Source organism: Grus americana, chromosome 4, assembly GCF_028858705.1.
Source record: "Grus americana isolate bGruAme1 chromosome 4, bGruAme1.mat, whole genome shotgun sequence".
NCBI classification, from domain to species: Eukaryota; Metazoa; Chordata; class Aves; order Gruiformes; family Gruidae; genus Grus; species Grus americana.
Window position 1 is genome coordinate 31,344,057 of NC_072855.1, and position 24,123 is coordinate 31,368,179.

Below are 24,123 nucleotides of genomic sequence, written 5' to 3' on the forward strand. Positions count from 1 at the left end.
AAACAATCTTCTCCTAGGTACCAGCTATTCTGGTGATAATAGATTTCTGATTACCTTTGCACAGCATGATTAAGGCTGAGTTGGACACTGTCGAAGCAAGAGGGATAGCACTGCCAAGAAAAGCAGTAGAAAATAATCACGGCTGGTTTTTTTCACCTGAACAGAAAATAGATAGGCTTTGCAGAGCAGATGTTCAAGGACAAAAATTTGGCCATAACGTTTAGGCCTTAGTTGCTATTGTCCTTTAGCCAACTTTTTATATTTAGGGGGGGGAAAAAAAAAGACAATGATAATTGATTCAAGCTTTCCTTAACTATTTAGCTTTTAACTGGATGCTGGAGAAGGCTATTGTAACTTATCTTTTGTTATTAAAATACATTTTAAATTCTGTAGCCACATATTGTTTTTATAATAATCAAGCCAAATGTAAAAATAAATAGTTTCTAGTCTTTATTGTTGAACAGTGTTATAAGTGACCAGATGTGTGGCATCAGTTTGTAGAAGGCAATGGCATATAGGATATTTACATTCCTTGTTTTCCAAATCCAGATCAGACACTCCCATTTTCCAGTGTTTCTCATGACTACATGGGCAAAGGCCTGTTGATTTAATTTTATTTTTTTAAGCTAATTTCAACTGCCATGTGATTAATTCTTGCCAAGTGTGTATATTCAAGTGTTAATATTAAAAAAATCATTGTCTATTTTCGAGACTGATGAATAAAACCCAGAACATAGAGATGTGCTAGTTACAGAAGCATGAACATTCTTTACTCTGTAAACATAAGTAATATAAAAATGCCCAAAACATTTCTTACTGTCCAATCCTAAATTATGTAGGAAACGTACCTGTTCAATCCTGTGAATCCTTATTTCACAAGGACTGCCCATTTGTGCGCCTTCCCCAAACACGTACGTTTTGAGTTAGTTGTTATACCGTGGACCAAATACTCTATCGATCACATTATGCTATTTTACCCTGACCATGTTATATAAGGGTGGCAGATTCCTAAATTCAGGATGAAGATTATTCAACTGTATACTTCTCATAAGCCCCAAACACCATGTACATCTGCATAGCAAAGGCTTTCATCCTACACCCTGCAGAATCATAGAAAAACCTTTCTGTAGAAATACCTTTCTATAATGCTCTGGGGACAATCCTGCTCTTCTTTGTCATGCCTGTATATTCATGAAGGAGTACTTTGTGTGTGTATACATGCACGTGTATGCTAATATATACACGTGTACTGTACATGTGTTCACACCGACGAGAATACATTTGATTATCCATAAGTGATTTTTTATGAAATGTTAAATAACTTCTGTATGTAAATACACACCCACACCTAATTTTGTGTAAAAGAATATCTACTATTAATTGGCAAAGAAAATTATAATTGATACTGAATTTTAAATACAATTCTGAATACGTCTGCTACTGAAAAGCTTGTTTAATAGTTCATAAAAACTTCCCATGAAAATTTAAAATGTCCTGCTTTTCCATAAACCATTTCCACTAGGATTATCAAATCAAATTCTGCTTATGGATATCCCAGCATATTGTGACATTGTTAGATATTTTAAGTAAGGGACAGTTGGCCTGTATTTTTAAATTCATATGAAGCTGAATTAACTTGAATGGACATAGTTTGTCTATACACAAATTTCCTATCTGTAAGAAAATGTCTTGTGTAGTTAATATCTTTTCCAAGTTCTTTATCAGAGACTAGATTTGAACCCGTATGTCCCACCCCCCCAAGTCTGCACATGATGCCGTGTTTTAATTGCATGATCTGCTTTTGATGCAGTCAACAGCTTGCTATAGTTTATTTTAAAATACCACATATCATTCCATAATGTAGCTAATTGCAGTTATACTCTTGTTTACATACTATTAATAAACACAACAAAATAAGTTGTCCTTGGAGACTAAGCATCTGGAATCCTTGAAGATCTGCTGTTGCAAACACCAAAAGGAAGTTAAAGCTTTGAAACAGTCCATTACCATTAAAAAGCAGCTTGCTGAGTTTCCAGTGCAGAATAAAACTATTCCTACACCAGCTACTCTGAGAAAAAACAAACCAAAACCAAACCAACCAAACAAAAAACCCAAACAACCGCCCCCCAAAAAAACTATGACAACAGTGTCCCTTATAGATAGAACACCACACTTTGAGGATTTTCACAGGTGATCTCTACACAGAAATCATCTGTACAGAGACATCCCTGATGTCTTTTCTGGGCAGTGTTTCAAGGATGTGCCAATAAATATGCCCTTTTTAAAAATTCATCCTGAGTCGAGTCCAAAGCTAAACACGATGAGAAGAATAGGGGAACTTTTTTTTCTGCTAGTATGGATGGCAGTCAAGCACTGAGCAGCAGACCACCTGGCCATGCAGGCCACATGAACAACTGGGCTAGAGATATACAAGGGTAAGAACAAAGGGTTATTTTCTCCTAGTGTGTTTGTTCCAAGAAAAGTTATGCTTTCGAGTAAAGTAGGGAGGCAGCTGAAATTTTGAACATTTGAAGCCACAGCACACATCAGCACTCAGTTTGTGGATCAGAAGGGCAGACAGTCAAAACAATCTGAAAGCCCAAAGCCAAAAGGAATAGAATGTATCTGAGAGGTTCGTGTTTTTCCCAGGTCGCAGGAGATCTACACTTGAGCAAAAACGATCCACGTTTTTGTACTCATCAAACCTACTACGATAAAAATGAAAATATGGTCTTTATCTGAATATACGTACTAAAAAGCGCCCACCCCCAAATCCCACCACAGAATGTGGTGAGTTGCAGCATGCAAAACTTTAGGAGAGTTGAGTTTGGAGGAAATTTAGCTTCACTTTTCAAAAAGGTTAACAAAAGGTGACTTTGGATTGTAGTTCTACAACCCACATATCAGTAGAGATTTTTTGAATATTCACAGTTACTCTACAAAGTAAAAAAAAAAAAAAAGGATCTCTACAAAATCACATACACTAGAAACTACATAATAAAGCAATATTCACAGATATGTTCAGCATGATACATCCATCACAGCAAAAGTCAAATAAATACTTATTAAAGGTGAATTAACGCATAATATCCAACTCCAAAAGTAGTGACCCACACTTCTGCAAAGCCAGGTGTTAAGAGTTCCCCAAATATTAGTAGAGAAACCTAAATTTAAAAGGGATGTTTAATACCTTAGAGAGTGTCTGTGCTCTTCTCAGGATCTGGCAAAATGGGATATCACCTTCTAGCATAACGTATGTACTTATTTGAGAATTTGCGCTGCATTGTACGCAATGACAGAGTGCAGAGCTCTCTATTTGCTATAGTTATGCACTGATGATAAATTACAAGTGAATTTATTTTTGTACAAGTGAACAATCTTAAATGTAAATGTTTATTAGAACTTTTGTTACTGCCTCAATCGAAGGCATTAGTTAACTTGCTATTATTGCAGTGCAGTGACAGTTGGCCTCCATTTTACTTTTTATAAACTTGTCGTAAACATATATATTTATGCTAACCACACTTTATATTTTAATATTTTATCCCAGATTTTCTGCTGGTCTGGTTAGCAGCAGCAGTTGAATTTGTGAACAGATGGAGCAGGAGTTATGCTAAGACTTTTCAGCCTAGGCAAAGTTTAGAAGAGCCTAGATTCCTCTGCTTCATGAGGGAGTGGAAACAGCAAGTGCAAGAGGGAACAGAAAGTATGTCAGGAGTTTCTAGGACATCCAAGCTTTTCTGCACATGCTGATGGCTAAAGCATTGTGAAGAAGGATTCTTCAGTAGATGGACAATGGCGAAAGAAAGGATCATGCTCCTGTATCTACAAATGGATACAGAAGGATGAGAGCTCCATTGCCTCCGATCTGAGGAGTAAACTATGTAGCAAACTGCTTGAGAAATCGGTCTCCCAAAAGTCAGTGGCATAACATACAGTAACATGCATCGAATAGGTACAGAAAGAGTATGTACAAGCAGCCCACCGGCTGCTCTCAAGCATTTCACTGAAATGGTGGAAATGGAACCTGGAACTTGCCTGTGTACTGCCTAATAAGGAAAACGTCATTTTAGGTACATTGCTGTTAACATTTTTTTTAACAGCTTAATGAGAGCTCCTTGCCATCTCTGAGCTCTCAGAGCTGCCCTTCTTCACCACCCCGTGTGCACCGGCGCCTGCAGGAAAGTGTCTGCCTGCTCAGAGGCTTCCCTCCGATCCTCGGCGTGTGAAACCGCTCGCCAAGTTTGGCCTCAGAATGACATTCTCCTTCAGGAGGGTAATACCTCTGCTTGCAGTACACGGCAGTTTAGCTTCTCAAGAGGCCTAGGATGATTGGGTTTGGGCATCATAAATCAGGCTACATGACTGAACCATCTTTTTCTCTGGCTGCATCCTCCATGTGACTTAGGAAATGTTCCAAGTAATACCACTCCAGGAAACCGTATCTTCCAAGGTGAAATGGAATAGTGCCATTAATTTATTTTCTCACATAAAACCTCAGCTTGTTATAATCATCAGCTGATAATAGTGTGTTTCGAAACATGAAACTTCTAGGATTGTTTGCCACTCAAATGATACCTTAAGACAACCTGTATTATTAGTCTTTTTTTTTTCAGTGTCACACACATACTGCGTACAGTCCATGTAGTGAATAGCATAAAATATCTTTATTTCACTTCCAACCAGATATCATGAATGATGTTAAGAAAATGTAATCTTTGTACTCACCCCAGCCTTCGGTTTCGCTCCAGAGCTGGCTACCGAACAGGGAGATGCTAGGTCAGGAGCATGGATGTTAGGAGACAAGTTTGTTTGTGAGTGACTTACTGAAGCGACATCCACTCCGCTTTCAGAACCAGATTCAACATCCTGTAAAAAAAGTGTTGCAAGTCTCTTTAGTAAATGTGAATATGAAACAAAGATCTAGTTCTTCTAAATAATGGAATATTTAGATAGGTTCACTGAAATATGTACATGTAAATCCGTGTATAAGAGTAATTTGCCTTATTCTTATCAATTACCTACACATTCATTTGCTGTCCTTTTCAACGTGGTGGTTTGCTATAGCTGCTGTTCTGAAATTATAAATCACCACTAACATCAAAGCTATAATTCCCCTAAATGTTAGAATGCAAGGTAAGAATAATCAGTTTGAGGCTGCAGAAGTCTGACATTTTTCTCTGATGTTCAGTATTTCCTGTGTGCTCCCACCTTCTGTCTCCGGCAGCATTGCAAGCTCACTGAACATCTGTAAACCATTACACAGCTGAAATGACATCACTATCCAGCAGTTTATACAATTCAGAGGTACAGCTCCCTAGTTTGGTTTTTTTTTTTTTTTGAATCAGAAGACACTTACCAACCAAATGCAATTTCTGGTTAAAATGCCCTTACATTTAATGACACTGATTACATTCCTTTTTTAAGAATAAAAAGAAGAAGAAATATAGTATGTTTTATTTTTGAGGAAGTAAAAATATCATGCGTGCTTGATTTACTGCGTAGAGTGAGGGCAGGGGATTATACTGCTTGCAGATAAATTGTGACACATATCTGGCAAAGACCTGGCTATGTGTAGAACCAGCCATATACTGTCAGGATTATTAGCCAAGATGCAGCCTGCATGGATATAGCTACACAGGACGCAGAAAAAAGCCTGAACTATTAACCCCAACCAACTCTGTGCAGACAAAACCTCATTTTCCTAATACCAAGTTCCTAGAATAGGTGAAACATGGGGGAGAAGCATCTCAGGGTTTCTACTCCTGAACTGGAAAGAAATGGCAACCCTTTGATTCATTAATTCCAGTTAAGTCTCTGGTCTGCCAAACCGAAGCTGCCAATTAGACAAGTGCCTCTACACCAAGTACGCAAATGTGATGGCTCCTGACAAGGGCTAAGAAATTAGAGACAAAGCTGCACTCTAGGTAGGACCATGCATTCGAGTCAGATATTTCCTGCCAGTGAGCTCTCTGCGACATGAAGCGCTGGGGAGGCATCAGAGCCATGGAGATGCCTCTGTAGAAGTCAGCTTGCGTGCAGCTACTCTTAGGTGATCATGCTTAGCAGAGCCATGCTGCCACAGTGCAGAACTCTGCCCCATTAACCCACGTTTTTGCATCACGTTCAAATGCTTTGTTACTATAAAATCAATATGAAACTGAACACAATGCACAAGTGTCCTGAAAACCAAATCTTTTGATCTTCTGATTCGTAATACTCAAAGGCTCAGAAATTCCTAGAAAATCAGTGTATAGAAATAGCATATATACCATACTTGATGCAAGCTGTCTTTCTGGAGAGCTGCTTCGCAGCATGGAAGCAGGTACCACCTCTGATTATCATGCAGGCTTACTTATACAGATTGCCCCAGCCCCCTTTACTGCTGCAAGAAATTAGCTAAAATGCTGGCACTCATTGGCAAGATATGGAGAACAGATGTTAACATCGTATTTCAGCTTTCCTTTCCCAGCAGTACTCAAGGAGATACTGCGAGAACATTAATATTCAGGGGGGGAACGTTTAACTATTAAAAATGTAATTATGTTATGTCCTTTAAAAATGACACATTATATAATCTTCAGCTGACCAAACCTACAGAAACTTAAAGAGAGCTTTTCTCACCTACAGACGACTGACTTGACTATACAGCAATGAAGTCTGGCTTTAATAGGAAAACCTCCTCATTATTTAAACAGAAAATACCACTAACAAAAACAAATGACCTGAACATTAGCCTAGAGATCTTGGGGCAGTATTTCTCAGGTTTCTTAAATTGAAAAACAGCTGCAGCACATGTGGGTGAAATTAACAGGAAGCCTGCACGAGAACACCTTGGGTCAGCCATTTCATGTTCTTCACAGTTACACGTGTAAACATTTTTCAGAAAAAAAGAACACATCAATCATGTTTGTGAGCTGTCTCGTCTCCCTTCAGACTACTCTCAGCAAGGAATTCTCTCATTTAAATAAATAAAATAATCAAAGGAAATAATTAAAGAAATTTAAATAAAGTTCTGCCCAGAATCTTATTTTGAATTAAGAGGATTTCATAAGCGTGTGTCTGCCAAAAATTTCATGGACCTTCCCAACAATAGAAAAACAAGACCTGTAGCTCAGACTTACTTTTAGTTCTAACTATTTTATGTCAAATGACACATACACACATGCTCTAAGACTGGTGTGATCCTGACTCTGTGCTGACACTGCATTTACAGTAAGTGATAATTAAAGAGCCAGACATTTTCTGAATCTTGTTGATCTCCCTTTCTTTCATCTGGGAGCTCTGAAGCTCTCATTTATAAAATGATGCCAAAAGGAAGTAATGGATGCCTCTATTACTGCCTTCAAAACATATGTATATACAAGCAAAAATACACGACAAATTCTTTACAAAAAGAGCTTTAGTTCTGGAACCAAGGAGCTGATAAATGTGAGGACTGAAAGAAAAAAAAAAAAAGTGAAGTAAAACCAGATTCTTCTGAGAATAATAAGAAACATTAAGCAAACTGGCTTACAGGTATATGCCTCCGTTTGTACGTTGGGGTGCTGGATGGGGAAGAGCCTGCACTGAGAGCATTTTCGATATCCTGATCAAGCTGGTCCAGTTTCATAATTAACAGCACCATTGAATCCAGTCGTGATCGATCCCGATCTTCTGTTATTTCCTAAGGAACAGAACATACAGTTGCTAAATCTGAAACAGCATTGCTTGAAAAGAATAAGCTCAAATTAAGGAAGCTTTGTTTCCTAATTTGGCATGAAAGTATATTGAATAATAAGCAGAAAAATTTCTTCTTTGGGAAAAATACTTTTTTGTATAATCAATTCACTGAGCATTGACGTACTGTTGGAAAACATTTTATATTAATATTTAATATACACCCATTATAGCAATTAAATTTTTTATAAATCACAATTGTTTGGTACAAACGCATCATTACCATTTCCTTGATACCCATACTCTTTAAAGAGCTACTGATTCCGAACACTCCTCCAAATAGTCACCCCAAGTTAATTAATGTGATCGTACAAATACAAATTATGAAGGTTAATGTACGATTAAAATGGGAGAGAAGGAAGTTCAAAGAAGCCATTCTCCAGCTGAGGATAACCACAACTACTTTTCCTTGCAGAACTCATCAGCGTAACTATATTTTGTCAATTCTTGGCAGAGATTTCTGTCTTGGTTGGAAATTCTCGATAAACATGAGATATGTTAACATTATAATAAACACAGCATCATAGATTTTCTGACTGGAAAGAGAGAAGTATGAGGGGCATTCACATCAAAACTTTAAACACCTAGTTTATGTGGCTTATTTCCCTATATTCCATCTCCAAATGGAGACAGAGAAGGTCCTCAAAAAAGCAACTCAAAGCAAGATCTTCAGTTAGATGGACTAAATAATGCTCTCAAGGAATTTCTTCATCTCTTTCCCCTTTATACAGAGAGTTAATGCAACAGTTACCCAGCTAGCCTGCCTCAAAATTCAGGAATACGAAAACCCCCATTGGTTCCTGTATGGATTTTCACAATAGGAAGTTCCATTAATTCACTTAAAATAATATTTTTTTTTTTATAAATCCTTTTCAAGAAATGAAAACAAAGATGTTGTAATTACTTCATTATACCCGAGAAGTAGGTAATATAGATGCCCAAATCAGCCTTTTTTGATAGTCATAAAACTGTTTTTCAGGCTACATAGCGACTTCTCTAGGTAGTTGGGATTCTATTAGTGGCTTTTTATAGACTGCTTCAAAGACATTGCAAAACATTAAATGATTCTTGCTAGAATTAGAGGAAATGTGTAGATGAAATAGTCATGTAAAATATGGTCTACATGGTCTTTATGTGAAGACAGAGGTGACCGAAGGTTAGTTAACTAAATCTCAGAAAAGCAGAAATACAAATCTGTCAGTCCTTTGCAGAGTTATGAACAATGTCCATAGCAAAGGCCAAACCCAGGAAAAACGTGTATTTCATTTCTTGTTACAACCCGATATTTGGATTGGTTTGCTGAAAAAGCTGATGAATTTGCAGGACCTCCTGATGAACCTGAACTGAGTTTAGAATGACCCTGAGAGAATACTACTTCAAACAACGCAGCAATCAGTGAAAGGGATTAAGTTTAACTTTCTTTAAAACTGAAAACACAGTGTCCCAAATGATTCATTGAAACTCCATGCATCTTCATTTTAACTGATGTTAAATTGATGCCTGAAGTTTGCAAGTGTCAGAACAATTATTTCATGTAATCTGCATGGGTGCAGAAAGCCCAATGGAGCAAATAAGGGTCTGCTAACAAAGCAGACATGACCTCCTTTGTGGCACGGGGCTACGTTTGCCATGGTGGGAAGATGTAGCCAGTTTACCCATCCAGAGGGGGTCAGTGCTACTACCAAAACTAGCCTCCTATACAGTCCCCTAACTGTATTTATTCATATTAGTTTTGCTTGGAAATAGAGCACAGGAAAGGCTAATCCACCTAAAATTTACACTTGACTTAAAATCCAGAAGTTAATTGCCACACTACAACAAAACAGGTGGTGGTGACTGTGGGATTTTTTAGTTTGTATCTTTTGTGGGGTTTTTTTTTCAGAATAGAGAGATAAGAGATATTTTACATGAAGAAAAAAAAATATTGGTATTTTCCCCCAAAAAAATTGTTTGACATATCCTGCCAGAAAAGTATTGTATTGGGTTTGCATGGCAAGGTTTTCGTAGTGGGGGGACTACAGGGGTGGCTTCTGTGAGAAGCTGCTAGAAGCTTCCCCCATGTCCAACAGAGCCAATGCCAGCCGGCTCCAAGACGGATCTGCTGCTGGCCAAGGCTGAGCCCATCAGTGATGGTGGTAGTGCCTCTGGGATAACATAGCTAAGAAGGGGAAAAAACCCCACCAAGAGCAATTGCAGCCAGAGAGTGCAGTGAGAATATGTGAGAGGAACAGCTCTGCAGACGCCCATGTCAATGAAGAAGGAGGTGCCAGAGCAGGGATTCCCCTGCAGCCCGTGGAGAAGACCATGGTGAGGCAGGCTGTCCCCCTGCAGCCCATGGAGGATGATGGTGGAGCAGATATTCACCTGCAGCCCGTGGAGGACTCCACGCTGGAGCAGGTGGATGCACCCAAAGGGGGCTGTGACCCCTGGAAAGCCCACGGTGGAGCGGGCTCCTGGCAGAACCTGTAGCCCCATGGAGAGAGGAGCCCAGGCCGGAGCAGGTTTGCTGGCAGGACTTGTGACCCCATGGGGGACCCATGCTGGAGCAGTCTGCTCCTGAAGGTCTGCACCCAGTGAGAGGGACCCACACTGGAGCAGTTGGTGAAGAACTGCAGCCCGTGGGAAGGACTCACGTTGGAGAAGTTCATGGAGGACTGTACTCCCATGGGAGAGACCCCACAGTGGAGCAGGGGCAGAGTGTGAGGAGTCCTCCCCCTGAGGAGGAAGGAGCGGCAGAGACAACGTGTGATGAACTGACCGTAACCCCCATTCCCTGTCCCCCTGTGCTGCTTGTAGGGGGAGGAGGGAGAGAAATCAGGAGTGAAGTTGAGCTCAGGAAGAAGGGAGAGGTGGGGGGAGGTGTTTTAAGATTTGGTTTTTTATTTCTCATTATTCCACTCTGATTTAATTAGCAATAAATTAAATTAATTTTCCCCAAGTCGAGTCTGTTTTGCCCATGATGGCAATTGGTGAGTGATCTCTCCCTGTCCTTATCTCGACCCAGGGGCCTTTTGTTATATTTTCCCTCCCCTGTGCAGCTGAGGAGGGCAGTGATAGCGCAGCTTTGGCGGGCACCTGGCATCAACCCACCAAACTTGCTCTGCATGTAGCAGATTGAGAATGCTGGAGAAGAATCTGCTGAAATGAAGAAGTGGCAAAATATTGCTTAAAGTGATATTCAGACTTGGCACAAGGAGCTGACTTTGCAGGCAAACGCTTCTTTCAGAAAACAATAATATTATTAGTATGGAATCTAGCTGTTCTGTTCAGAAGTCCTAGCAATGGTTTGTGGTTCTGACTGCTGTTGACATCAACCTTGTCATGAGAAGCTTTAACATTTTAGCTATAGTTTCTAATTTTACAAGTTACTGAATAACACAGTAATCACCTTCTGTTTGGCCAGGGCACTATTAAATTGTGTACGTGAAAGCCTAAGCATTATACTAAAATTTTAAAATGTGCAAATAAAAAAGGCTAATCTTGAGTTGGAAATTCAATACAACACACTAAATAAATATTATTATAAGATTAATTTATGTTTAGACAATTTAAGCCTAGATATTATCTAATAAATTTCCAAGAGCTTTATGGCCTATTTGTCTTTTTTGTATCTCCCTTGTGTGTATATTCTGAGATTTTATTAGTGAAGTGTGATATGATCTAAAGCCAGCAAGATATTAGCAATTCATTTATTATCTTTTCAAAACACAGTATTTCCTTTGCATCCAGTCTCTCACATTTTTCCCCACTTATAGCTAGTTACCTTCCAAATTAGAATGAACTAATATAAATTACATTTATAGAATTATACAAAAATCCTACCTTTACCATTATGACGTCAAAACTCAGGCATTAGAAGGTGCTTGCCCTTACAACCTTAATTTCTGCCTTTAGGCATTTGCATCGGGCAATTCAGGAGCATATCACAAAGATATAGAGTAGGTCAAACATGAGATGTTATTTGTCTGGAGATTTTATTTTTAACATGTCTCCACACAAAGAGGAAATACTTTGGGTCATGAACTGGAAAAAACAATATTTCTTTTAATTTGTATCCTCACTGGTGTGATAAAGGAGCTAGTTAAATTTAAATATATTCATGTGTTTAGATCAGAAAGCATTGTAGCTGTTCCCAGAATGAAGGATGCTTGAATTACTCCTAAATTAAGTACTAAAACCCCAAAGTTAAGGCCATATTAAAAGAAATCTGAATGTTTTTACAGGGAAAATGGTTCACAGGCCCTGTTGCTATCATCAGCACACAATGTTAATAAAATGAAAACATTTTGGAGGACATGGTTACAGATGAGATTCAGCCACTTTTTTAGACACTTTTGTCATTTTGGAGCTTAAATTGTTATTGAAAAGAATAACACTATTTTTTCCCCCTATGTACTCCTTGTCTTCAAGTACTTGTTTGTCTTTTTACTACCATGCTGCTTTCTGCCTGCATTTAGAAACTGAGGTTATTACCATGATGTTGCTATAGCACTCTGCATTGAGAACATCCGGCAGTTCCCGAATATAATGTTCTTTGCGCATAATGTTATGTTTTTGATTTCAAACATTTGACGGATAAACAGCAAACACTGTACAAAGGCAGCATTAATCAGAGTATTTCTAAAAAGTACCTCCTCCTTTTTCTTTATGGTTGCAACAGTTTTACACCCATATTATCAGGATGTTACGATGATTTTAACCTACTTAAACAAAATAAACCAGTCAAGGAGTACAACACTACTTCAGTTTGGATTTAATACATTCATTTTGTCTTATCAGGGCATAGGAAAACAGTTGAAGCAGGTACCCTTCACTTTCTCTCTCTCAAGCCCTTTATTTCTCTGCGTGTATTTTTCCCTTTCTCCTGTAGCCACAGTTTTACGTCACACGCACACTTTTCTTCCTATTGTAGCCCCTTGTCCCACATACCTCTTTCAGCTGAGTAGAGCTGAAGCAAAGGGTACCTTTTGAAAAGAAGCATGTACTCTTAAAACATTTTAATTTTCACAGCAAAAACTTTGTACAGAAGTAGCCGGTACACAAAATTAACTTTGTGCTCTCTCTTAATACCCTCAGGGGGATTGAATCACTCCCACCTTCCCTGCCAGGGCTCCTTTTCAGAGCATCCGCTGCTTTCCAGACCAGAGCAGACACCCCCATCAGGGCCAGTGGGGTCCCCTGTGGTCAATAAGGGGAGAGGACACCCCGCTCCAAGGAGCCCCCTCTTAGGGCCATCAGGGCATCACCAGCCTCGCTCCTCCCTGACACTCCTGTGTCAAGGTGCTCAAAATTTCTTTGCAAAAGAGGCTTTGGTTTTTAGAGGCAAGCGTACTGCACAACCAGCAAGGCAAGCTTGATTACCCACAAAAGAAAGGGATCTTTTATGAAAAGAGTTGGCTGAGTTTTGTCTGGTATTCTTGATCTGCAGCCATCTGGACTGACTTAAGATCTTGTATTAATGCTATGTATTTCAGATGGCATTAAATTACTCATTCTTGACTTTCCTTGCTAAATAATATCCTTTCTGAAAAATAGAAAGTTATTAAATCACTGATTTTATACTGTGAAGGTTTTCATCTGAAAACGAACACAAAGAATAATGCAATGTATGTTATTTTGGAATTATATGTTGATTTTTACTAGTAGGCGTATAAATCAGATGTGTAATTTTCATCCTTCTACATTGCAGTGTACAGTTCACAAACTGTGAAAAATAGGCAAGAATTTTTTCTTTCACTAGATTTTACACTCTACAGTACCATATTAGAGTCCTGTTCTTCATCGCATTGGAGGAATTGCAGGTGGAGAACACTAAAGCACTCCATTCCTTTTTGACATAAGACACAAGGCCTAGACACCAGCAAAGATCACTAAGGTTACTATCATAAATCATATTTTGAACTAATATTTAAAACAGACTGAAAATGGAACAAATAACATAAGCATGCACTAGTATACACATGCACGGGTGAGGAGACATGCTCATGCATGCAGATATCCCTACACATTCATGCATATTTTGGGGAAAGTAGCTTTTCTTCTATTTCTTATTACAAGAACTTTAGATAGCTGACTCAATTTTTCCAAATATTAAGTATTCCATAATACTGGTTTATAAGCACTTTTTAACTCCTGTTCAACCCACAAATGAGTTATGTTTGCAAAAGATTTCAGAGGCACTTGATTGTTATATAATGTAGTAATGGCGATTTTCACTACTGTATCCTTAAGAGAAATGTAATAAATGTAATTACATCAGAAAGTCAGCCTCTGAATAACATATTCTCTGAACAAAACACATGCTTTTTATACTTCCAGACAAAAAATATGTCTCCTTCTATGGAGCTTAGTGCTTGCAGGGATGGTGCTGCACTCGCTAGGGAAAAGAGAAAAATCTGTTGGAAAATGACAGAGAGCATAAAATCCAAATATACTCAAACTGACAATTCCAGGTACTAGAAGATTTCAGGACTAGAAGTGAGGTAAAACTTCTCAATTTCCTTGACTTTTCACAAGATCTTTAAAACTCATGTGCTATTCACAGGGAAGGTCTCCTGAATTTAACCTAATTTCCACTGCAGAAACTTGCCATCTTTCACGTTAAAAGCTAAATTAATCTAAACAAAAGCATTCCTCTTTAGTAACTTCCTTTCTACAGATGTTTTTGCCTAAACACATACTCAACCTGTAGGCTGTACTCTATTTTAGTTCAGGCAGTTTTGATTGTAGTTTTCCATGTTTCATGTTGGCCAAGTAAACTATCTAGTAGAGATGTTATTTTAATAATGAAATTTAGCAATTCACTATTGATGAAATGGAATATCGCTTCAAAACCTTGGGACAAAACAATCCAAGGAATCATTATTACATGGCTGTGTTAACTTAGCAGGGTCTCCAGGTGGTAGTTAGTCATTAAGTGGTTGCTCTTGAAACACAACAGCTCTGCAGTAAGAAATTAAGTCAATCAGGGTCGCTTTCTAGATAATGTCATATCACCATGGGTAGATATTAATAGAAAACAAACTTCTTGAACTGTCATTACTGCATTAACATTATATAAATTTTCCTGCAATACTAATGAAAACAATAATTGGTGGTGCTGGTTCAGGTAACAGAGAGAAGCAAACCCAACCCTAAAATTAACAACTCTAAATAGTATCTCTCATCCAATGTGGAAGATAATTATCTTATACTCCAAATATAATTTGATAAACTACAGATCTCTGTCTTTGGAGTTACACTTGTTTACAGTAGCCAGTCTGATGACACCCAACTCCCAGTAATCTCTCCTGATTTAGGATCATGTCAGGATTACGGCTATGAAAATTTGCCAAAATCAAATCCTATAGAGGAACAGAGCACAACATGAACATAATCTGTCTTCATGAGGTGGAAAAAAAGATAGTTAAAACATAAAGTAATTAATCATGCTCTTTGCAGCATAAACAATATTCAGTGACTTTCTGTTTTCCTCCTTCTTCATATTTTGTAAACTAGCATTATACTTACTCTAAAAAGTCACCTTCTATGACGATAATTATATGGCTATGACTTACAAAGTAAGCAAAATCAAATTTTGTACCTTTACTGTACCCCATTTCTGTTTGCTATGAGGGGAAACACTTCTGCTTTGTGGAGAATATTATGACAGTAGTCTCAGCAGTAATTATCAGACTGGAAAAATACTATGATTAAATAGAACTGTGATTAAATAGAATGTGAGTGAAAGATGATTGATGCTGCATTTTTTTATATTATTGCAAAACTACCTCAGATCTAGTAATTTTGTGCAAAATCAACAAGAAAATACTTGAATGGACTTCTTATTGCTTTCCTATTGTGCTATAAATCAGAGTCAAACAAGGCAAAATATTGACTCTATTTTCATAATCAGAAATTAAATCATCACCAGTGACATGATGAAATTTAGCTTGGATATGTGTCTGTTGTTGGTGTGTGTCTTACAAATACACAATAAGTAAAGCTATTTGTCTACTTATTTTTTATATGCCTACTTTATAGATTAGTGTAAAGGGAGCTGTTATGGTTTGTTTTGTTTTAGTTTTGCAGTTAAATCAGAGGGAGAGTTTACCCTTCAGGAGATCCATTCTGGTCTTTTGATTTTGTTTAAGCCTAATTTTCAGATTTTTTGATTTCTCAAACTACATATTCAAAGTAAATCAAGAGAGAAGAATTGATGCCAATGATCACTCACAGGGGTCCTCATATCTGTTGAAATCAAATGAATTAAGAATCATTTCTGTGAGACTGTGGAAAGTCCAAACTGCAAACTGTATCATCTGAAAGGAACAGCATGTGAGACAACGTAAGCAAATTGATCACAATTCATTGACTCTCTTTGAATTTATCTATTATTATTCCTTGTATTTTATAATATTTAAAAATGTTATATCAAGTTTATTATCTGTATAACACAGTTAAAAATGCAAACATTTTCTGAGGACTTCAATTTGCACAATGTTAGAAATTAATTTATCTGGGCAATAAAACTGATCATTTGGACATCAATATTCGAACTGTGACAAGTTTTTTGGACTCTTAACTGTTCACTCTTATCCAATTTGGAAGTGCTCAAGAATGAAAATTACATGTGTCTGGATACCTGATGTGGCACAAACACTTAGGACACCCCAATCTCAAAAGAAAATTCAGACTTAGGAAAATATAACTGAATATATGAGACACAAGAGATTTCATATTTGGCCCATTAGTATATTTCATAACTTGTGAATTGTTCCTCCTTAAGACATGAGACACTTCCGGAAACACAAAGGTGAGGATAATTATGAGACAGCAATGTAACCTCATGGCAAAAAACCCCCAACAGTATCTGGACTGTACTAGGAACAACGTTGTCAGCAGGACAAGGGGAGGACCCTCTTCCTCTCTATTCAGCCCTGGTGAGATGCATCTAGGTTCAGCACTGGGTCCAGTCCTGGACTCCCCAGTACAAGAGCGACATGGACAGACTGGAGCAAGTCCAGTGAAGATGATTAAAGGTTCAGAGCACATTTCATATGAGGAGAGGCTGAGAAAGCTGGAACTGTTTAGCCTGGAGAAGAGAAGGCTCAGGAGGAATCTATCCGATGAATATGTAAGAAGGTAGAGCCAGGTGGTTCTTAGTGGTACCCAGACACAGGACAAAAGGCAATGGGAACAAACCAAGATACAAGAAATTCCATTTAGACCTAAGAAAAAACTTTTACTGTGAGGGTGACTGAGCAGTGGAATAGGTTGCTCAGAGAGGTTGTGGAGTCTCCATCATGGAGATATTAAAAATCTGACTGGACACAGTCTTGACAACCTGTTCTGACTCTGCTTGGACTAGACAAATCTCAAGAAGTGTCTTCCAACCTCAACCATTGTATGACAGTTTTTAACACATCTTGCAATATGTTTTTTAAAGAAGACACAAATGATATTATAGTGAGAACCAGTGTGGCGTTTAGGACCTTTGCTTAAACCATTTTCTCCACCTGCGATCCCCATTCCTCATTTTCTTCACCCTTTGTCAGTCTTAAGGTCTGAAAGAGACAAAGAATAGGTACATGGACAGAACAAAATAAGGCTTATTATTGGTTAATTGGTTGGATAAGACTTCTGAGGTCTCTAGTCCAACCTTCTTCTTGAGTAGAACCAGCTGTGAGATCAGATCAAGCTGTTCAGGGCTTGATTCAGTCAGGTTACAGAAACCCCCGAGGATAGAGAATGCGCAACCTCTCTGGGCCATCCGCTGTTATCCTTGACTGTACTTATGGGGAAAAAAGCTTTTCTCTGAAGACATCATCTAACGCATTTTAAACCTGGAAGTAAGGAATTGTTTACAGATGGAAGGAAAACCAAATACTTTCAGTTTTACACTGCACTGAAGACAGTGCAAAGAGGATGGGGGAAGAGGAATGAATATAAAACCTAGTTTGTCCTCCAGCTTACCAATGAAAACATAGAAACCACCTATGTGAAGTCTATTAGTGATGCTCTGCCCCACAATACCAGAAGATATTGCAATAGTAGCACTGAGCGGCCTCCTGAAATTAAAGGGATTCTTCCCACAATTCAAATAGACTTTCAGTCAGGTCTAAGACAGATATGGGAATTAAAACCTGAGAATTAAACCCCACAAACCACTGTACACTCTAATGTCTCCCAGGTGAGAAACAGAAGTGCTTGTCTTAGATGATGGTTATCATGCTACCCCAGTAAATGAAGAGTTTTAAGAATATGGGTTGCACTGTCAACTCAATCTTTTTAGATAAGGTATCTGTTCACAAACATGATTGCAATGTCAACAAATGAAAAAACTGCATATTATTAAAAAAAAGCAAAACACAGCACGATCCCCTTGCTAATAACACCTTAATCAATTTGCCTATTATTTTTGGGGAGAAGAGTCTCCACCAGCTATTTCAAGTCCAGTTAACCAGTTGCAGAATATTTCCCATGTTTGCTTTTCTTTGCAAGTGAAATGTTTGTGAAAAGCTAGGAGACATTATGGAAGAAATGTGCTGTTATGCAAAAATTATAACAAATCCTCATATGAGGGGAGCAGGTTTAGCTGGTTATTTAACCTTGCAAATCTTGCCATGAGGGCTTAGCTTGAAGACATCCAAGTTATCATTCATCTGGGGTTTTTTTTGGGTAAAAATATAAATATTTAACTGCTTCTGCCTTTTACTTTAGTTTTATATTACTCTTTTGAGTCCTGTGGGTTTATTTATATTTCTATGTATTTACAAGTCACATAAACACACACACACATATGCATGCACTGTGATTTGTGCAGTGAAAAGACTTTGTACGTTGATGATAGGTTTAAATTTGGCATTCTTTTCTAAATGCAGAAGTAAGTGTTTCAAGTTTACCTGGGGAGACTAATTAAAAAAAAAAAAAAAGATTGGATTGGCTTATTACCAAGAGTTGCCTGAGAATTTTTAGATATTGAATGACAAAATGTAGGAACATTTTGTAATAGCCTGCAACATACTGAAATCAGCCCAGTGCTTACAGCTTCTGAGAATTTGGTCATTTATTTAGATATCTAGCTAGAGTCAGAAGAATCTGCATTTATCATTCTGGTTTTGGTAATCTTGCTCAAGTTAGCAATTTACATGAGAGAGTCACTAGGCTTGTCTGCCAAACACAGTTTCCAATCCCTCTCATGTCTGTAGGAGGCCATTAGAAGAGAAAGGGAATCAAGGAAAGCTGGGATAGGGTGCATTTAACAAAGAGTATTTTCCTCCCCTGTACCCTTAAGCATGACTAGGCTACACCTCTGTAAAGAGGTCGCAAAAAAAAAAAAAAAAAGGAACTTCAGAGTTGATGGTAGAAAGAATGAGGTGGGGGATTCAATGTGGAGAGGAGTTCAAGTTCTTGTACGGAAAGCTATATGATATAGACAGGTATATACCAACCATAGTGAATCTCAGGGCGTCCAAGCAACTCCGTGCCTGAAAGGATACAGAGCATCAAGGCACAAAAAGTGTGAAACCAGATGTGTAAGACCTATGTTAAATGAGTCACCAGTTAATCTGCTCTACTGTAGAATGGACCTACTTCGTTTGTGCAGTGAGGAAAGTATCACAGCATCACATGAGAATCAAACCCCATAAATCACTCTCCAACTTCTTCCAGGTGAGAAATAGAGCTGTCTGTCTTAGATGGTTAAAATGCTAACCTATTAAATTAAGAGGTTTAAGAATGCAGGTTGAAAGAGGTGAGGCGATGTGATGTGGGGTGCTCTATGAGTGATATGACAAGACCTGGTTACAGTCCTATTGTCAAGAAGGGTAAAAAGGAAGATATAATTTGTTGTGCGGTTGTTGTTTTTTTTTCTTCCCCTCTGTGTTGTGCTATTCAGCAGCACTAAGTGCAGCATTGCAGATCAGATAATAAGGCTTGTAGAAAAAAGAACAAATATGTACCACTTGGATAAAAATGGTATTAAAAAGGTAAGGCAATGGCTAGCAGAGCGGGAATTATTAATGTTAATCCAAACAGGACACTTTTGTGGAACAGAAAACAACAAAAATGTAAAAGCGGAGTTATTTTCTGCAAATGTAGAAGAGCAAACTTCATAGAAGTTTGGCAATATACAAAACTTTCTGGCACTATTAATATTCTGTCCTGCATAGACAACCCTTCCACGCAAAGCTATTTGGAAATCTCTTTTAAATATTTTGATGTTACTTCTGGTTCATTTCATCAGAAAAAAAAATGCACTAACTGAAGATTTTTAAAGTCATACAAGTGACCTGAAAGAATTCTTTAAAGATTTTCTTAGGCTTACTGTTGTGGCCGATGTAGCAATGGATGATGAAGGCTGTTGCAAACTTCCAGAAGTTGTAGCAGTGTCATATTTTTCTTGTGCAGATGTTTCGTGACAAACAGAGGAGGGAAGCTGAGAATTTAAACTCTTCTCTAATAAGACTGAATTTGTTTAGAAACAGTGAACTTCAAAATAGCACTGTTTCTTTTACAGGCAGTATGTTCTCTGCAACAAAAACACTGGAACAGATTCTCAGAATGCTCCTTATGTTTGTATGTGACTTGCATGACAGGATTGATTTAGTTGTCAGTATGTAGGGAAAAACATTTGTAAAGCCGAATGACCTTTTTGCTGCAGGGCTTAATCAATATAATCCCCCCCCCCAAAAAAAAAAAATCATTGTAACAGTGATGGTATTTATAGCACACGCATCTCTGAGAACAAGAGCTCGATTAGGGAGACCAGTGTCTCTTTCATACAATAAAGGACAATGTTCGGAAAAAGTTGTAGTCAAACATTATTTGAAAGTCCCAAGCTCAAAGATCTACTTGCTTGCCTCCCAGTTTTGCCCGCCATACTGCTGGAAGACTGGTGCTTTGCTGTAAATCCAAGTATTCTGCATAGCTTCTCTATATTTACTACCTGAAGACTGATCGTTAGCTATGTAAGTGCACTTGATTTTGCCTCTTGCAATTAGCTGAGCTTTTTGACTAAAGCTGTCCATGGATTACGTAGACTGCTCTTTCTTGCAAAGATTTCTTTCAATACAAGACAAACTCCATGGATGTTCACTATTGTATAGTAAATCTACTACTAAACCATACAGTAGTCAATGACTTAAAATATTCATACACCTTACACGATATTAATAACAGTTTAGTATTTCAAGATTCAAGTGTGATCAGAACTCAGTCATTTAGTAACTTTGTACTTTTTTCTGTTTACAGTTGCCCTCCAAACTTAGTTTTAAAAAACAGGATCTAAATCGTGATCTGATGTAGGTCATGGTTACTTTAATTTTCCCCAAATTCACAGTTCTACTACAAGTTGCTGTTCCCTCATCTACTCTTCCAGACCGCTCCTCACGTCCCCTTGTGCCAGCACTAGTTTCCAGTAGGGAGCCAGTGGGCATCCAGCTGAACATGGTCCATGGGAAAGGGGCAGTGCTGAGCAGGGTCAGTTCCCTAGTCTGGTTCTCGGTGTAGCCATGCAAACGTCAGCACTGGCCAAGGAAGACCAAACAAAGGCAGGACAAAAAGCTGTACTGATTTTTTTTTTTTCTTTCTTTCTTTGCAAAAGCCTGGATTTATGTTTGTGCAAAGTGACCACATAACTGTAACCTTGTTTTTACAGGTCAGGTTATGCTGATTTTACAGATGATGTAGGGTCTGGGGGGCTTCTCAAATGTTTTTCTTCAGGATGCCACTACAAAGAACTTAAAGGAGTCTGCACATTTGTAACTTAGTTGGTGAGGGTCTGAAAGAGAGGTGTATTGTCAAAAAAAGAGCAGCCAACTGCTGTGTCCTGCCCCTCAATTCACCCATGTATCCTTCTAAGCTTTGCCAATCTATGCAGCTGATGAAATGCCAGAGATATTTTTTTATGTCACAAGTTTGTAGGAGAACATGATAGCATGAGAAAATCCATTGCTAATTTTTTATATTCAGTGAAAGGAGTTTAAGTGCCTTGTTTTCTTGGAAGAGAGCTCATTCTTTCCCATGTGAAAATTGGATTGTCCCAGTGACAATTACTTTCTTATTAAATTACTTCTGCACAGTAAGGTTTAAACTAAGGGTAGTTTTGTATCACAGACCACAGCACATTGATATTCATAAGAACTGCTACTGGTGACTGAGGAGGTGGTGGTAAAAATCTTGATCTTGAACGAGGATAAAATTTGTATTTGTGAATAAGACCGAACCAAAGTTAGAGTTCAGGTTTGGGTTAAAACCCAACACCCTTGAGTTTTCAGTACTTGTCTCAGCAAAAGTGTTTCAACAAAAGGGTTACAAAATGAGATGTTCATATCAGACTTCTTAGCTTAACCACACAGAAGCCTAGTCACAAGCAAATCAAGGCCCCCAAACTGGAATTAAGATCAAATATGTGGGGAGCAGAAATGTGGATCAAGAGAACTGTTATTTCTTTTCAGCCACATGAAGAAAGATTCTAGATAGCTCGGAATGTCTTCACAGAGCACGCTCTCTCTTTCACTTTGAAGTAGTAGCAAGTAGTAATAAATGGCAATCAGAGGTTTTGAGAAATTACAGAATCAAAGGAAGCTCAATCACCCTTTATATGGCACACAGCATATTTTACAACTAACATATTTCCTGGATTAAATAGCCAAGATGCTGCAGTCATGTCAGCTTCTCTGAAATTCTGCAGCAATTACGAGATGTGTTCTGCAGAGCTGATAATAGCCCAAATTGGGTAAAAACTACCCCAAAAAACTTGTTTACCTCAGACACCCTTTAATAGCATCTGTCTTCTGTATATTGTTGTCTGAAATTCATCAAAGCTAAGTGGCTGACCATGTGGTAAGTGGTTGACTGGAATTTTGTAAAAGTTTGTGGTTCAGACATGGAATTCTGCTTTTCTGTATAATATATTCAGCTATTTCATGTATGCCTTTGAAATATGTTTATGCGTACTGGAATTATTCTAGCTATTAAATGTTGCTTAATGGGATTGATCTGTGCACAGTGCACAGCATTGAGGGTTTGCTCAGACACACGCACTGGCCTGTAAACTAGCCTTTATGGTTGACTATCCATTCATATCAAAGGACATAACCCATGTAACACTCAATCAAAAGACAAAGTTATTCAGAAAGCCTCATTCTTCTGCAGCTACCTTTTTGAAACCTTTAATTCATTCTCCCCTAAAAAAGTTTGCTGCTTAGATTTTTCTGTCATTCACTTTAAATACTCATTTTCCTTTAGCATTTCTATCCTAAATCCTTAGAAGTATGCCCAAAGTTGCACTGCATAACTGCTACTAAGGCAATTTTCCATAAACATTTAAATGAATGCATTTCGTATACTTGTTTTTAAGCATATACTGCTTTGTCAACAGCAAGTTCGACTTCTCAAGTGTAGTGACTACTTTAATCTGAAACCATCAGCACTAACTGCTTTAGATATTACACAGTATTAAATATTACACATTTATATATGCTATGAAGGAGCTAACAATAGAAAGTCATAGAATCATAAAAAATACAACTGGATGAGATCTTGACATGTCATGTCATCTGTCTCCCTCTCAACGACAGGACTGTCATACATGACGGATGGTTCTCCAGCTCCTCTTACAAACCTCTAAAACCGCCCCAAGCAAAGGTTTTATTCCAGTGCTACCTTCCTTAGCACTAAAAACCTCATTCTAATGTGGAATCACAATCTTTCTTTACCTTGAACTCATTAATTCTTATTTTTGCCACTTTTTGGTCTCCATGACAGACTTTTTTTTGTCCTTGGAGGTGCAATTATGTTCCCCCTAGTCTCTAGTTCATTCCTTCCCCTCCACACTGCGATGGCAGGGACTGGTTTCTTCCATCTCTGGCCTTTCTCACATCTCTTCTCAAGTCTCTTTCGGACTTTAAGGAGCAACTTGCAAACCCCTCTGCCTTCACTACAGGTGAAACCAATGTAAAATTTGCATCTCTAGGAACGGAAAGGCACAGCATGCTCAGGACATTTTTCTGTTGTGACAGCAAATAAATGTCAGCTAAAGCCATTTCGCCTACCAGCATTTGTGAGGTGAAAACCACTGGCAGCTGAGACCTGCGGTCAGTAAGCAGCCCTCAGCAAGCTAACAACAAGTAGGTGAGATGACCAATTGTCAGGAACACTTGGGGTACAGCCGATCTTTTCTTGCAGACTGTGGGACTGTCAGGCAGCAACCACTCCCCAGCCATTGCTGCAGTCCTCTCCTGCACCGCTGCTCCCCATGGGTACAGGTTGACCCAAAGCCCACACCTCATGCTGCAAGGCCTCAGCCCCCAGAACTGATGAGGATGGAGGTAGCGCTTTCCCAAAGGTGCACAGGGGTAAGAAGATAGGCAAAGGACTTAAGTTGAACCAAGAAATGATCAGGATAGTGTCCCTTGGACA

The 24,123-nt window shown here is 38.4% G+C and overlaps 1 protein-coding gene across 3 annotated transcripts in view; it reads right to left on the reverse strand.

Annotated features, from left to right (window-relative positions):
• Window positions 1-24,123, reverse strand: part of DLC1 (DLC1 Rho GTPase activating protein) — a 236,988-nt gene that overhangs the window by 168,721 nt on the left and 44,144 nt on the right. For all 3 annotated transcript variants that reach the window (XM_054823299.1, XM_054823298.1, XM_054823297.1), the window contains exons 3-4: window positions 7,517-7,666; window positions 4,729-4,869 (exon numbers count right to left, since the gene is read on the reverse strand). In XM_054823299.1, the coding sequence (XP_054679274.1) occupies window positions 4,729-4,869; window positions 7,517-7,666 (291 nt within the window). The remainder of the gene's footprint in view (window positions 1-4,728; window positions 4,870-7,516; window positions 7,667-24,123) is intronic.